The sequence below is a fragment of the Akebia trifoliata genome, chromosome 11 (assembly GCF_017979445.1).
Source record: "Akebia trifoliata isolate Shusen 1 chromosome 11, ASM1797944v1, whole genome shotgun sequence".
NCBI classification, from domain to species: domain Eukaryota; kingdom Viridiplantae; phylum Streptophyta; class Magnoliopsida; order Ranunculales; family Lardizabalaceae; genus Akebia; species Akebia trifoliata.
Genome location: NC_141385.1, coordinates 2,933,683 through 2,948,498, shown reverse-complemented (window position 1 = coordinate 2,948,498; position 14,816 = coordinate 2,933,683). Strand labels below are relative to the sequence as shown.

Genomic DNA, 14,816 nt, shown 5'->3' with positions numbered 1-14,816 from the left:
AGTAATGGGTGGTGTGCAATTCGTTTGTCCCAAAAATAATGCAACTTCTTTGTAAACAAAATAACACGACTCTATTTTAGGGGTGTCAATGGGTCGATTATGGTTTGATTCCTAAGGAATTTAGAACCATAATCATTATATTAGTTCAACTCCAAAATAAATGCAATCGAAAAAGGAGTGTCTAAAAATCACGGGTACCCATCAATTCAAATTCTCTATAATTGAATGAGAAAAAAAGTATTTCACGTCATTATAAAAAAAAAAAACTTGACATATTATCAATAAAATTGTTAACATAGTTATAATTTATTATTACTTAAGATATAAATTAATTATTTTTTCAAAAAGAAAAATATATTTTTAGTATAAGTAATAATTTTTTAGAAGACTAACGCATTTGAAATTTCAATCAATAATTTATATGAAAAATTGAAGAATTTTATATAACATATTTTTATTTTTTAAATAAAAAATACCTTAAATCATTTATAGTATAGAAAGAAATAACAAAATAAATTGGTTCCGATTACCCATTGGATAGAACCTAACAATTCTGGTTCCTATCGATTCGATTCCATTTTAGACCCGATTCTAATCTATTCCGATAAAAAGGGATCTGAAATTGAGGTATTCGATTCCCGTTTGGGTTCGCTTCGGTTAAATGGGTATCCATCGCACCCGCGCCCTTTTGCAGGAAATGACGTTAATTTACAATCATGTTGTCGTTATTAAGACCATTTCTTATTAGGGGTGTCAATGGGTACCCAATTACTCGGAATCAAAATCGAAAATTCCGATTTCGGTTTCCTTTTTATTGGAACCGATTAGATTCGGGTCTAATATGGAACCGAACCGATCGGAACCAGAACCATTAGGTTTATCCGATGGGTACCCATAGGTACTTGGAACCGATTTATTTTGTCATTTATTTTTACATTATACACTATTCAAGGTAATCCTATATTTTAAAATTAACATATATGATATAAAATTCTTCAAATTTCATATAAACTAAATATTTGAGTTTAAGATAAGTCATTTCTTTTTAAATTTATTACTTGTAAAGGAAATACATTTTATTATTTAAAAATAAAAATCATTAAATCATTATTTTAGTGGAAAAAATTGTTATTAAGTTGATATTTTACAAATAATATATTATTTAAATTTTATTATTATTATAATAATTTTTCTCATTCAATTATTGAGAATCGGAACCGACGGGTACCTATGATTATTAATGATTCCAATTCCAATTCCACTTATTTTAAAATTGGAATCGGAACCGATAAGAATCAAAATCGATAAAATATAAAGGTTATGATTCCAAATATCATAGGAACCGAACCGAAACCAACCCATAATTCATTGGTCAACTTTATGAGCCGTGGACGGCTCTGATTTTTAAAATCATATAGTAAGTAGGCTAAGGAGAAAATATCAGAAAAGCCGTCACCGAGTCTGCCGAAATAAAATAAAATAATATTTGTGATATTAGAGTAAGTAGGCTAAGGTATTATAAAGACGAAAATATTGGAACAGCTGTCCATGAGTCTATCATGATATAATATAATAATCCGAATAGCAATCAAAATAATATAATATAATATTTGTGATATTATAGTGAGTAGGCTAAGGTATTATTAAGACGAAATAATTAGAAAAGCCGTCCATGAGTCTGCCATGATAAAATATAATAATCCGAATAGCAATCAAAATAATATAATATAATATTTGTGATTTTTTAAGGTGATGAGTCTGCCATGAAAGTGATGATGGCCTGACATCAAAATTACAATAACATAAAATAAAACACCTACGTAGATAGAGATTAATTAAAAGAATTTCTATTCACACCCCAAAATTTTCTCTTATAAAATTTCAATTATTTATTTTATTAACCAACTTTGTGTAGTCCAACAATGGAGTCCGGCACTTGAAATTTTGAAAGATCACTCTTTGTTATAAGACATGTGTTATTTGAATTTATTTCACATCTCTACAGTTCCATCAAAATTTTAAATACCTTCTTGGAATCCAATGGAGAGGATTTCTTCAAAATTTTGAAACAGGCTTTCCGCTTCAAAGTTTTTTCTCTAAGAATATAGAGGATATTCAATGTGAATCTTCCAATGTGTCTCATTTGACAAATAAGATGACTTGGGTTATGTTTTGAAAATGTGTGATTATTTTCTAATTAAATTTGAGGAGAATAACTAAAAAACTCATTGACGTGGTATGTGTAAGAACAGGGGTGGAACTAGTAAGGAGTTGGTGAGGGCAATTGCCCCCATAGAACTTTGAGACACCCCTATATTTTCAACTAATTACATGTCCCTTTTGTCCCCACTCCCTCACCTCTCTCTCCATTTGCCCCCACACCCCTCATTTCCCTCTAATTTTTACCCCCACACCCTCATCTCCCTCCATTCAAATTCTTCAATTATACAGTTAATGATAATTTGCCCCCATTACAAGAAAATCCTGACTCCGCCCCTGTGTAAGAACCATAGATTTTTTCATTTTTCCCTTAAGATACACAGTTACACATCCTCATAAACTTGTGTAATTGTGTATCCTGAAGAAAAAATCTATAATTTTTGCACATACCACATCATTGAGTTATTCCTTCCGATTAAATTATAAAATCACCACTCTTTGAAAATAGAAAATTAAGAAAGGAGTGATGATAATCTGACACCCCCACGTGCCATACTCTCTTGATGTGAGATGTGCAAGAACCATAGATTTTCTTTCATTGGATACACAGCTGCATAAATTTATGGGGATGTATAATTATTTATCTTGAGGCATAAAGTCTATGGTTCTAGCACATACTACGTCATGAGAATATTTTGAGTATGATTACAACTCTTAAGCAAGAGGTTATGTGCACCTTTAACAACTTAAGGAATGGAGTGTTATAAGAAAAAGTTGGGGTGCCAAAAAAAGTTTTCTTAAATAAATATCTTTTTAAGTAAATAATATGTTCTTCATCAAACATCAGGACGCTTGGGTGTCCCTAGGCAAAAGCAATCCCAAGAAAGTTGGCCTTCATATTAAACCTAACAGTAGTAAAGTTCAAAATATATTTGTATAAATAGGCCTCAACTCTTTCATTTCAATCACAACGTTTGTGCTTAAAAGCAAAGAGAACGACAGAAAGGAAAATAACAGAGGAAGACTGCAAGAGTCGAGAAACACAAAGACCTTCGAAGATTGCTTTAATGGCGACAAAAGTATATATCGTGTAAGCATTACTGAAATCTCTACCATTCTCTTTGATTTCTGATCTCTGTTTCTCTCCTTATATTTATTTATTTACTGTCTCTGCAGTTCTTCAATGTTCATTTGAGCAGTTGAATGTATTTAGTTTAATTAGATTTCAATAGTTTAACTTCTCTTCGATGCATTTGTTTACTAGAATTCTTTTTTTTTTTCTTAAAGGTTTCATATTTTTGGAGTTTTGAGATCTGAAGCGTGAACAATTTTTGTCCAGTTGTTTTGTTTTCTCATTAAAAAAAATTTCTCCAGTGCGCCCACGTCAGGCCTAGCTAGTGTAGTTTGTAAATTGGGCTGTCATTCAGTACATGTGGGCTCATGTGATAAGTGGATTTTGATTCCGAGAAAAAAATAAAAAAGAATAATCGTAATATGACTCACCATGTGGCATACTCAATCGACTCTCTGACGTGACAAATTCACGAATCGTAGATTGGAATGTCTATGAGATACATGATTGCACTTCCCCATTAAAAGGTGTCTCCTAAGGGAGTCATGCATCTCGAGACGTACAGATCTACAGTCCCCAAACTTGTCCACGTTAGGGAGTCGATTGAGTATGCCACCTGGTGAGTCATATTATCAAGACTCAAAAAAGAATAATGTTGAAGTGACATCAAAGATTGACCTCATTTCACACTTTTCATGATGTGGAGTTGTGTATGAACCATAGCTGATTTTTTTAGGGTCATGCTGGAGTGATCTCAAGCTTGTACCTCATATCGCACATCTTGATGTAAAAGTGGATAAGAGCCATAAATGCTTTTTCACTTGTATATCAAGAAAAGCATCTATGATTTTCATGCACTTTCAGGATGTGCTATGTGAGGTAAAATCTTGAGCTACTGTAACATTATTCATTTTTTTTTATCGAGATACGAGTGAAAGGCATCTATGATTCTACACACGCCTCCACGTTAGGAAAGTGTGAAATAAGGTCTATTCTGAGGTCACTGCATCACATCACGATTCAATTTTTTTTTTTTTTTATGTTTTAAGTCAGTGGGGTTAGTATATATTGCTACCTCGTCCAAAACATGATGAAGAAGCAGAAGAAGTTAATTATAACTTGAAAGCATCAAAAGTTTGATACATAATGCAACATATTCTCATCTTCCTTGCTTGGAAAAATTCAATGAAAGGTGTTCTGAATCCTGATTTCTTTTCAACTTTCTATTTATAAATTCTTTGAAAGAAATAGACACCAAATTAGCTGATCCTTGATTCTATTATTGAAGTAATATGTTGAACAACAACAATTGTTTGACCAAAAGAGTAAAAAAATTCAAATCCTTTTGCAGGTATTATTCTATGTATGGACATGTAGAGAAGCTAGCAGAGGAGATCAAGAAAGGTGCTGAATCCGTGGAAGGTGTTGAAGCCAAACTATGGCAGGTGTGTTCTTCTCTAACAAATCTCGAGGTTTTGTTTTGACGTTGGATGAACCTTGGTAAGGCATTTTTTCCTTGCTAAGTTAGTCAGGCTAGCCCTACTCTATCTTGAAAATGAAATTTGGAAATAATTTTCTTCCTTGCTATTAATTATTATAATGTTTCAATTGGCAAGCTTTTATCTTGACATCCGACAAAATCTCCTTGGCCTTTGTGATCAATGGTTTTAAATTTTTAGGAAATTATTAAAAAATATAAAGTTGGGGAAAGTACCACACATCTTCCAACCTCATTTTTTTAATATCTGGAACCCTAAGGTACTACAAACATATACTTCGAAACCATTGAAAGTATGATCATTAATTTCCTCTTTTAAGATATTGATTTCAAATGTTTGTCAGATATGAACTCTCTTATATTTTTATTTTGAGGTGATATGTTCAGAGGATGGTGGGGGTACAATAGTATGTAATCTCTTCAATAAGATTAATGAAAAAACGATGCGACACATACACAGTCTATAGGCGGCTGACATGGCAAGGGCATAGAACCGTAGATCTTTTTCTTTGTGTATACCGAAGAAAAAGCACTATTATTCCGTGCTTTGCCATGTCAGTTATGTACAAACCACGTATGTTTTAGTGCATGCATTTATCATGACTCCTTCAATAAAAGTAGATCAAGTTGCTGTTAGAGTATATAGTGTAATATAATATGATACATGAGATACATTAAATCATCAATAATATTGAAATTAAAAATTATATATCATATGTGCAGATTTGGTACCATAGATCGGATTTTTTATTATATATATGTATTAAACTATCCTAATCCTAACAGTAACATGAAATGATGCATTGCAGTACACCTTATTACAATGCTCTGTATCTCACCTACTATATTATGTTGCATCATACACGTACCATATGTCAAAAACATATCTCAGTTTAGAAAGACACTAAACTATTATCACTTAAGAACAACTTCAATAGGAGAAATTACGAGTGAGTAGGCTAAGACTATTTGAGTATGTTCAACAAAGGTCGATTAAGATCAATCACAAATAAAAAATATATATACATTCAAGTTGAGTGTCCTAAAAGGACGAGAGGAAGACCCAGTACTGGAACGGAGGAACAACATTAATTTAACTGACCCAAATCTTTGGTTTTTTTTTTGTTACATTGTTTTCAAATATTTATCTAATTACCAGGCAATCACACCATAAAGGTCGTTAGTAACTCAAATAAATTTTTTTTTTTTTTTTGGTTTTGGTCACACAATGTAAAAAAAGCCCAAATTTGACGGACCAAGACGTCGAATTTTTCGTTGTAATTTTTTTTTTTTCGATGGTTAAAATTATGTCAAATTAATGAAGAATGAGAGAAATTGGACAACTCTAAACCGTCAAATCTGGGAACATCAAGAATTTCAACGGTCCTAGACCTTCAAAATTCAATTTCTAAAATTTGTTGGCCTTGGCTCTTCAATTTTTTCTGTCGAATTTTTCAATTTTCACGTAGTGTCATGTTTACAATTTTCTCTATGAGAGCTAATCTGCTTGAATTGAATGAACTCATGTATGGATTAATAGGTCCCTGAGATACTCTCAGAAGAGGTTCTTGGAAAGATGAGTGCACCACCAAAGAGTGATGTACCGATAATTAAACCCAAAGAGCTTGTTGAGGCCGATGGGTTTATCTTCGGATTCCCAACTAAATTTGGTATGATGACAGCGCAATTCAAAGCATTTATGGATGCTACAGGGAGTCTATGGAATAAACAATCGTTGGCAGGCAAGCCCGCGGGGTTCTTCTTTTGTTGTAGTTCCCAAGGCGGTGGGCAAGAGGAAACACCGTAGGTTCCTTCATCGTAAATTAATACAGAATTGAACTAACTTTAAATTCATATTAATTAAAAATCAAGAGAACTAATATTGTTTTTATGAATTTTTGATAATTAATTTTTCAAATATAGGTTGACAGCCATCACTCAGTTGGTGCACCATGGAATGATTTTTGTGCCAATTGGATACACATTTGGTGCTGGCATGTTTGAGATGGAGAAGGTGAAAGGTGGTAGCCCTTATGGTGCTGGAACTTATGATGGGGATGGCTCGAGACAGCCATCGGAGCTCGAACTGGGGCAAGCCTTCCACCAAGGGAAGTACATAGCTGGCATCACAAAGAAGCTCAAAGGCGTTGCTTGATTTATATATACACTACAAAACTTTACTGTTTGCCATTTTATACTAGTAGAGTATTGTTCTTCTTTAGAATCTCATTTCATGGTTCTCTCTACCCATGAAAATAATAAGGGTTATATTGAATAAATTTGCGGAGCTTTTATGTATGTATACTTTCTTCTTTGTATTAATGGTTTGAAATATGATTACTGTGTTGATAATATCTATCTATATGTCTATGGGGGGTGTATTGCAGCCAACCTTAAGAGAGCCAATTTAGACTTATATGACTTAAAAAGTTTAGGATTGAGCTGATTTTTTTTTTAAGGATGATCTCTTGGGTGAGGAGATAATCCTCACAAAAAATCAGCCCAATCTGAAACTTTTAAATCTATCAAAAGTGATTTATAAATTATCAATAAAAAATCGATGATCCACACTTTTGATGGGGTTAGAAGGTTCAGATTGGACTGAATTTTTTGTGAGGATGATATTCTCATCATAGAGATCATCCTAACAAAAAATCAGCTCAATTTAAAATTTTAAGCTATATAAGACAAATTGTTGGCTCCCTAACGTTGGCTGCCGAACCTGACCCTGTATATGGGGCTGTTCATTAGACAACATCGATTGCAATGGTTTTTGTCTTATATGAGTCAAAAGTTTCGAAATTGGCTGATTTTTTATGAGGATGATCTCGTCACCATAGAGATCATCCTCATAAAAAAGTCCATTCTAAAATTTCTAACCTCATCAAAAGTGGTTTACAAAAATATTGACAATCCACGATTCTTCAACTTGTAAATTAGAGTTACAAGTTTCAGAGTGGGCTAATTTTTTGGTGAGGATGATCTCCTCACCATGGAGATCATTCTCACCAAAAAGCAGTACATTCCTAAACTTCTAACCCCATCAAAAGTGGTTTACAAAAAAATGGTCTCATGGATGTTGTCACAATTGTTGTCTTATGAACTGTCCCTATATATATAAACAAAACTATTAACGAGACTGACTAGTTGGACACCACTCATGACCAATTGCACTCCACTTAAAAATTCCCCTTTGTACTCCATTTGGATGATTATACCCTAAAAATAATTTAAAAAGGTGTTGTACTCCTTTAAAAATAAAAATTCTCTTCCTCAACTATGCCCACATAAATTATTGTTGGTTCAGTAACTTTTGCAAGAAATACTTTGTCATCTCGAAACCATATTTATAAAATTACGTTCCTTTGAAATACGCAGATTTATTTTATTTCTAAACAAAGATTAAAAAAATCAGTACTTTAAGTTGGAGTCAAAGAGAACACCGTCAAAATCAATCACAAAGCACAAGTAAAGAATGTAAAACTATACAATTAAAAATAAAGGTTGTATATTGGAGTGCAAGCAGTCGGTTAAAATAGAGATTAGTGGTGTGCAATTAATCAGTCCCTTTATCAAAATGGTAGAGAAATAGTGGTAATTACCTGCCATTATTGTTTTCAAATGTCTCTTGACCCATACTGGTTGATGGTTCCTTGGATAATTTTTTACCAATATATATTCACACTATGGAGGCCTATCCAGAAATTTCTTCCCTTTATATGACTAAATAAGATATTTGCATATTTTCTTATGAGAGAGGGTATAAAAGGAAGTTACCAAAAAAAAAAAAATCTGTAGAAAAGTTACCATTTGGAAAATTAAGTTGGTAATCAAAACTGATTTTAACCATTTTGATAAATATTTAATTTGAAACCTGACTGGTGCGGTAATTTGCCAATCTTTCTTTATCATTTTGGTTTTATGCCCTGTCTAGAGAAATGAAATGTTTAACTGGAGTGAGTAGTTGGAAAAGTATAGACCCAATTGTATGAGAGCGAAACAAGTGAAGCTAAAACTGTTCATTAATTAATGAATCGTGATAATTTGACTACCCCTTGTGGCAAACTCAATCGACTGCCCTGACATGATAAGTTTGGAAACTGTAGATCTGCACTCCTCGAGATGCATGGTTCCCTTAAGATACACATTTTATGGGGTAGTGCAGCCATGTATCCCAAAGAGCGCAGATCTATGGTTTCCAAACTTATCATGTTAGGTAGTCGATTGAGTGTGCCACGTGGGGTAGTCAATTTTATCATGACTCTTAATTAATCTTGAATTCCAAGTCTCCAAGATTGAATCGTATGGGATGACATGTAATTAGCTAGGAATATTTACGAAAACGTGATCAACTTGACAAATCTACGATTCCGGCTCACTGTTCATTTTAATTACCAAAACATGAACGGAAAAGAATTGGAGGTTTTAAGTTGACTATTTCACAGGTTTAAAGTGACTATCTAGCAGGTTTCGCTATTTTTAGCGAGATAGTCACTTTATACCTACGAAATAGTCATCTTTAAAACTGTCAAATTCAGCTTACGAAATGGTAATTCACCCAATTAGCTATTGTATTTTGTTGATTGTGTGGTCGTCTGCAAAAATGGTGTTGTGGACAACAAATTTCGTGATCTACCTCGAGATATTTGAAGAAGGAGAAAACTTAGAAGAAAGATATTTAGGAGAGATCCTTTTGATTGAATGGAAAAAATGAGAAAAAATTTAAGCAAATATGAATGGAAAATAATAATAATAATAATTGCTATTGGGATTTTTTGGGAGCATATCTTTTAATCACAACAGAGATTCAAACCTTGAGTCGTGTCACATTGAGTCCATCACTAGAGATCGAAAATCCAAATTTCCGTTACATCGACGCTTCTAGAGTAGTCACTTTTTTTCATGCCTTAAACCCTAAGGTCTTTTGATAGAAACCTAGAAAACTGCCTACTTAGAGAGAAAAAAAATATTGAGAGAATCTGATATTCTGATGTTGTGTTTCACATCCCTCCTTCTTATCTATTTATAGAAATAAATATAAGAAATAAGATTGTAATCTCTTATTATCATAGGGACTTAATCTTATTAGGACTCTGATTCCAAAAAGAGTCCTAATACGTGACAATCATGGGTTGGGTCCTCATGGACGCCTAAAACAACCAATAGCTACTAAAAAGGTCAATCTAGGTTTCCATAGAAGAGTTGTGCTCGAGTGACCTCAAGCTTGCAGGACCTCACATCACACATTCTGACGTGAAAGTGGATAGGAACCATAAATGCATTTTTACTCGTATCTCAAGGAAAGCATCTATGGTTCCCATACACTTTCATGTCAGATGGTACGATGTGAGGTCCAATCTTGAGGCCACTTGAGCATTATTCTTCATAGAATCCTAGATTGACCAATCACATGAGCCCACATGTCTTGTTCGGGAAAGTTGGAGTGGTGTGAATTTTGTAACTACTATCTTGGCACATTGAATAAAGTTCCTCCCCACAAGATCAAAACCAAAGAATCTGGAGTGAAAGTAAGAGAACAAATTTGAAGGATCATCAGCACAATAGTCATATACAATAGCAATGATAACTATACATGGGAAGAAGGTAATTAATATGAGATCGATAATCAGCTCCTTCAGGGAATTTTTTCTTGAAAAACATTTTTGAAGGAATTCCTCGTCCCGTACTATGTTTAATCCAGGCGTATGTTTCTTCGAATACGATACACACACATACACATGCACACATAACTGTCCTCCAAGTGACAAACGTTACTGTTCATTGTCTATCATAGCTAATCTCACAAATGACAAAGGAACTTCATTCTGAATGTACACAAGGTTTTCTTTTTTCAAAGAACATCCCAATCACAAAAGGGATTTCACCCTTTTCTTTGCACATTAAAAGTTTCTTCCTTCGAACATTTTTGCTCCATCCCAAAGTTAATTATATTAGAGCATGTCTATGGTAATAACTCCTTGTATTTTGGTGTTATTTCCATTTTTGCATCCAGTGTAGTAGCGAGTGAAGTTTTTGATTTTGCTGCTCTCGAACTTCTTGATGATGAGGATGATGACTTGGGAGAAGAGGACGACTTGGTCTTTTTCCGTTTGTGCTTCTTAGGAGCCTTTGGAAGGTCTGTAGGTGGAGGAGCGTCTTTGAAGATCTCAGCAGTTGGTTGGTGTGCCATGGATTGTTCAAAATCTGTGGATAATTCAATTTCTAATTAACAAGTTGTAGTTATACATGGAAGGCTAGGTGTGCCAAAAAAAAGATGATTGAAATGACAACTTTTGAAGTCAAAACATGAAAATTTGAAGAGATTCTCTCGATCAAAACATGATGATCTTAGAAATCTATAATTGATAATTGGCAATAATGTTATTTGGCAGACGACAAATATTAGATTGATCTTTTTGTTACAAACAATCTTAGTGCAATAGTAATTAGACCACGGTGCATGGATCGGATACTTATGGCTCGTTAAGATGGCCTGGTGTTATAAATAGAGTTGAGTAGAAAAATAAGATTCACGTTGCCAATTCTAGTACTTGGGATTATGAATTGCAATTAGACTAATATGTTTAATTGCAGTTAAATACGAAGGAGCATTTTGGTCAATATCCAACCACGGGTCGACTGTAGGGATGTAATAATTCACACGACTCGAGTTGAGGTCCAATCCGTTCCAACACATGTTATTCGTTCCAAACCATAGGTCAATCGGGTTATGTTGCTTCGGTTTAGTCAGATCATGTAAAGTAATAGGAGCTTACATTGGTGAAGATGACTACGACTATTTTACAGATGAAGCAAATGAGGATGATATTGAATTTTGAAAATTTTTGGTTGATTGATGAATCCTAGCTTGGATTTATTTTTTATATTTCAAATATACGAACCTTGAACGTGTTAAGGACCTATGATTACATTTTGTGGATGTATGATGATATCAATATGAGATTTGTAACTAATTATTGTAGCTTAATATGGGATTTGTTGATATAATACGAGAACACCACTTGAGAATAATTACATAGTTCTAATCCTAATTTGATTTTTTTCTTTATTTATCAATTTTTCTGAATTTCCTCCTGTCAATTTATTCCCAAATCCCAACTTGGTGACTATGTTATTTGTGACCTACACCCAATGTTTCTTCATGTAATAAGGGTTTGGTTCAAAATGGGTCGGTTCACTAAGACTTCAACCAGAGTCCGACATGATGGTTAACCAATCTTTGAGTTAATTTTTTTCTCAAGCCTGGTCCAATATCAAATTAATCCTATCCAAATAGCAACCCTGCAAATCACCCTATATAATAGTGGAAGGGTCTACCACTTGACCATTCAAATTGATATTTACAAAAATACCATTAAATTAAGATAATAAAATCCTTATTTTTTTTTTTTTATTTTATTTTGTATTAATAGCTAAAATATTATCCATACATATGTACATAGTACACAATAGAGATACTCCATGTTCCTACTCTTTATATTCATGTCTGTAGTGAAATGTCCGTGCCTTAAACACACTACCCTCACAAAATTTCAATTCGTTTTGACATATTTTACTTCACTAAACCTGAATCGAAGTTTAATAATTATCATACGTGTTTGAGTGTGTGTCATGCTTTTAAATCTCGTCCGGACGAGATTAAGACGACTCATTTGGTACACCTCGGTATCATCCACCATCGAGATGGATAGACAAGTCAAACGTATCGAATGAGATTTAAAATCATGTACATTTTTCTCATTTTTGAACGAGACGACTCATCAAAAAACTCATCCGAGACGACTTGGTCTCATTCATGAATGAGACGAGACATCAAAAAGAGTTTTAAAAACGTGTGTGTGTGCGTGTGTTAGTTACAACTCACTTTTAAGGATACATTCCAATGCAACTTTAAGGGGATAGTTTCAAGCCAACCTCCACAACTAAAAATAGGTGTACTCTCTTTATTAGGTAGGTAGGACTGCTAAAGTGCCAGCCCTAGATTCCCCTGTTTCATAGGCGAAGCATGTCTTGTGACAAAGAAGAACCAAACCTCCCTGTTGGGGGCAAAGCATCTTGCACTTTTTATTTACGAAAATACCCCTTGGGTAATAATTCAAATTAGAAATCAAGATCAACATAAACACTAAATAATACTGCAAACTCGCCAAAATCATTAGAGCCCATAATCCAATAATGCACTAAGCTTCATATCAAGATATTTGGAATAAAACAGATGATTATGATATTTATTTATTATAAAAAAATAAGAAAAATACCTTGAGAAGACCATGTCGAAACATCGACATGGTTTGGATCCCTTGGTTCACCTAAGTTTCTTAGCGACGTGGCTTTGAACTCGTTCATCTAAATTTTCAAAAATCAAAACAAATTAAAGATATATATTTCATAAAAGATGTCTCCAAATTAAAAGAAAAAAAAACAAAGGATTAATCAAGAGAGTACTAATGCCACACCAATTCCTATATAAATCACGCAAAGAATTGCACACAATTAGTGTGGCAATCGCAACTCTCTTAATCAAACTTAATTATTTACCATAAGAAACAAAAAACATATGTAGGGTCACCTACCCAAGTGGGTGCATTAGCAGATTGGCCATCCCACCCAATATGTGCCACGTGTTTAACATCTGTTGGGTATCCAATCTCCATCTCACGCTCCTTAACAACTAGAAAACAAACACATTTATGTCCATCAGAGCCAAAACACAAAACCAGGAAAATAGAGAGAAATGGACCAAAAGAAAAGAAGTAAAAAGTATTACCAAAGATTTGAGAGATGAATTTGAATCCTTTGTATATCCCTTTGATCTTGGTTGCCATTGTAGACAGACACTCCAAATGTCCAATTCAATACTCCCTTTAACAACAAGAAAGATGATTGTATTAAATAGAATTTTTTTTGTTTGGTTTTTTGGTTGGGTAATTTAGAAAAATCCTTCCTCTTTTGATTAATGTTTGAAATATCTCTATATTTTAAAATTGACGACAAACCATTGACGGTGATCTTCTACGAGAGACTAACAGAATATGACTGAAGTATCCTCTTTTTCAACTTATTGCCAAAAGCCTAGATTTTTTTCCCCAAAAAATACATCTTGTTCATCCTCTTGGGAAAAAAACAAAATATTTTATAAGACCCCACTATGTCGTTCATTTGTTTGGCAAATTCATGAAAGATAATCAAATCACGAGGAGAACAAGAGGCAGTCTTTTTCATCAAAGGGTATGTCTTTCATTTTTCATTAGTCTCTCTCAAAAGATCACAGTCAAAGGGTATGTCATTGTTTTGAAAACACAAGGATAACTCAAATATTCACCAAAACATAGATGGATGTATCTAAATTACCCATTTTTTGAACTTTTGTGGATTAGAATTTAGAAAGAAAGTACAATAAATCTGGTTAAAAATCATTTATATGAAATATATATAATGCAATAAAATGATTTGGGATCTCTACAATAAATACCTTCAAAGAAAACGTTTATGTGTTGGTACAAGATGAAGAATGGAGACCTCCTCCTCTTCTCACCAATCTCCATACTCCATCTTCTTTCATCTTTCTCTGATTGGTATTAAAGAAGATAACAACAGGAACAAAAGAAAAGAATAACAACAAGACCCAAAGTGAGGAAAAAAAAATCACAGAAAATAAAAGATGGTTTTAAAAGAGGGAGAAAGAGAGGAGAGGGAGAAGAAGAGAAGAGAAGAGAGGAAGCAAAGGTTGACAACCATGAAAGCTCCCAAAAAGAGGGTGAGAGAAGGTTTTAAAGAGTTAAAAAGACATCTATTATGTGTCTCCAACAACGAATTTTGTTAGAGATTGAATATGTGGTGGTTGGTAGGTGATATGGTTTTGTTGTCTCTCTCGAAAATAACAAAGACAAATCTTAAAATGCGGGTTTTTAATAGAAAATAAAATTCGTAATAATAGAGGAGAGTTTGGGCTTTTAATGTGGACGGATTTCTAGAACGACAATCTAGACTTCTTCACAGGTGTGGCATGGTTCGCAGTACACGTCAAAGCTGACACGGCTATACTTTTTTTTATATATATTTTAT

At 33.5% G+C, this 14,816-nt stretch overlaps 2 protein-coding genes across 2 annotated transcripts; one reads left to right on the top strand and one right to left on the bottom strand.

Moving 5' to 3' along the window:
* Window positions 1-3,094: 3,094 nt before the first annotated feature.
* Window positions 3,095-7,008, top strand: LOC147390340 (putative NAD(P)H dehydrogenase (quinone) FQR1-like 1). The gene is made up of 4 exons (XM_086458866.1): window positions 3,095-3,250; window positions 4,584-4,677; window positions 6,271-6,533; window positions 6,654-7,008. The coding sequence occupies exons 1-4, from the start codon at window positions 3,228-3,230 to the stop codon at window positions 6,883-6,885; spliced, it is 612 nt and encodes a 203-aa protein (XP_086314992.1). The 5' UTR covers window positions 3,095-3,227; the 3' UTR covers window positions 6,886-7,008.
* Window positions 7,009-10,253: 3,245 nt separating this feature from the next.
* LOC147390339 (PAK-box/P21-Rho-binding family protein) lies at window positions 10,254-13,626 on the bottom strand. Its single transcript, XM_086459372.1, has 4 exons — window positions 13,519-13,626; window positions 13,325-13,422; window positions 13,010-13,097; window positions 10,254-10,934 (listed from the first exon to the last, which is right to left on the bottom strand). Exons 1-4 carry the CDS (start codon window positions 13,574-13,576, stop codon window positions 10,693-10,695), a joined length of 486 nt encoding a protein of 161 aa, XP_086315498.1. The 5' UTR covers window positions 13,577-13,626; the 3' UTR covers window positions 10,254-10,692.
* Between the last annotated feature and the right edge of the window lie 1,190 nt (window positions 13,627-14,816).

Bases quoted from the DNA above. Each gene is read 5' to 3' on its own strand.
- LOC147390340 (XM_086458866.1), top strand. From the start codon at position 3,228: ATGGCGACAAAAGTATATATCGT. The intron at 3,251-4,583 runs GTAAGCATTACT...ATCCTTTTGCAG, and splicing joins GCGACAAAAGTATATATCGT to GTATTATTCTATGTATGGAC. The intron at 4,678-6,270 runs GTGTGTTCTTCT...ATGGATTAATAG, and splicing joins TTGAAGCCAAACTATGGCAG to GTCCCTGAGATACTCTCAGA.
- LOC147390339 (XM_086459372.1), bottom strand. From the start codon at position 13,576: ATGGCAACCAAGATCAAAGGGATATACAAAGGATTCAAATTCATCTCT. The intron at 13,423-13,518 runs GTAATACTTTTT...TTTGTTTTCTAG, and splicing joins ATTCATCTCTCAAATCTTTG to TTGTTAAGGAGCGTGAGATG. The intron at 10,935-13,009 runs GTATTTTTCTTA...AATTATCCACAG, and splicing joins TTCGACATGGTCTTCTCAAG to ATTTTGAACAATCCATGGCA.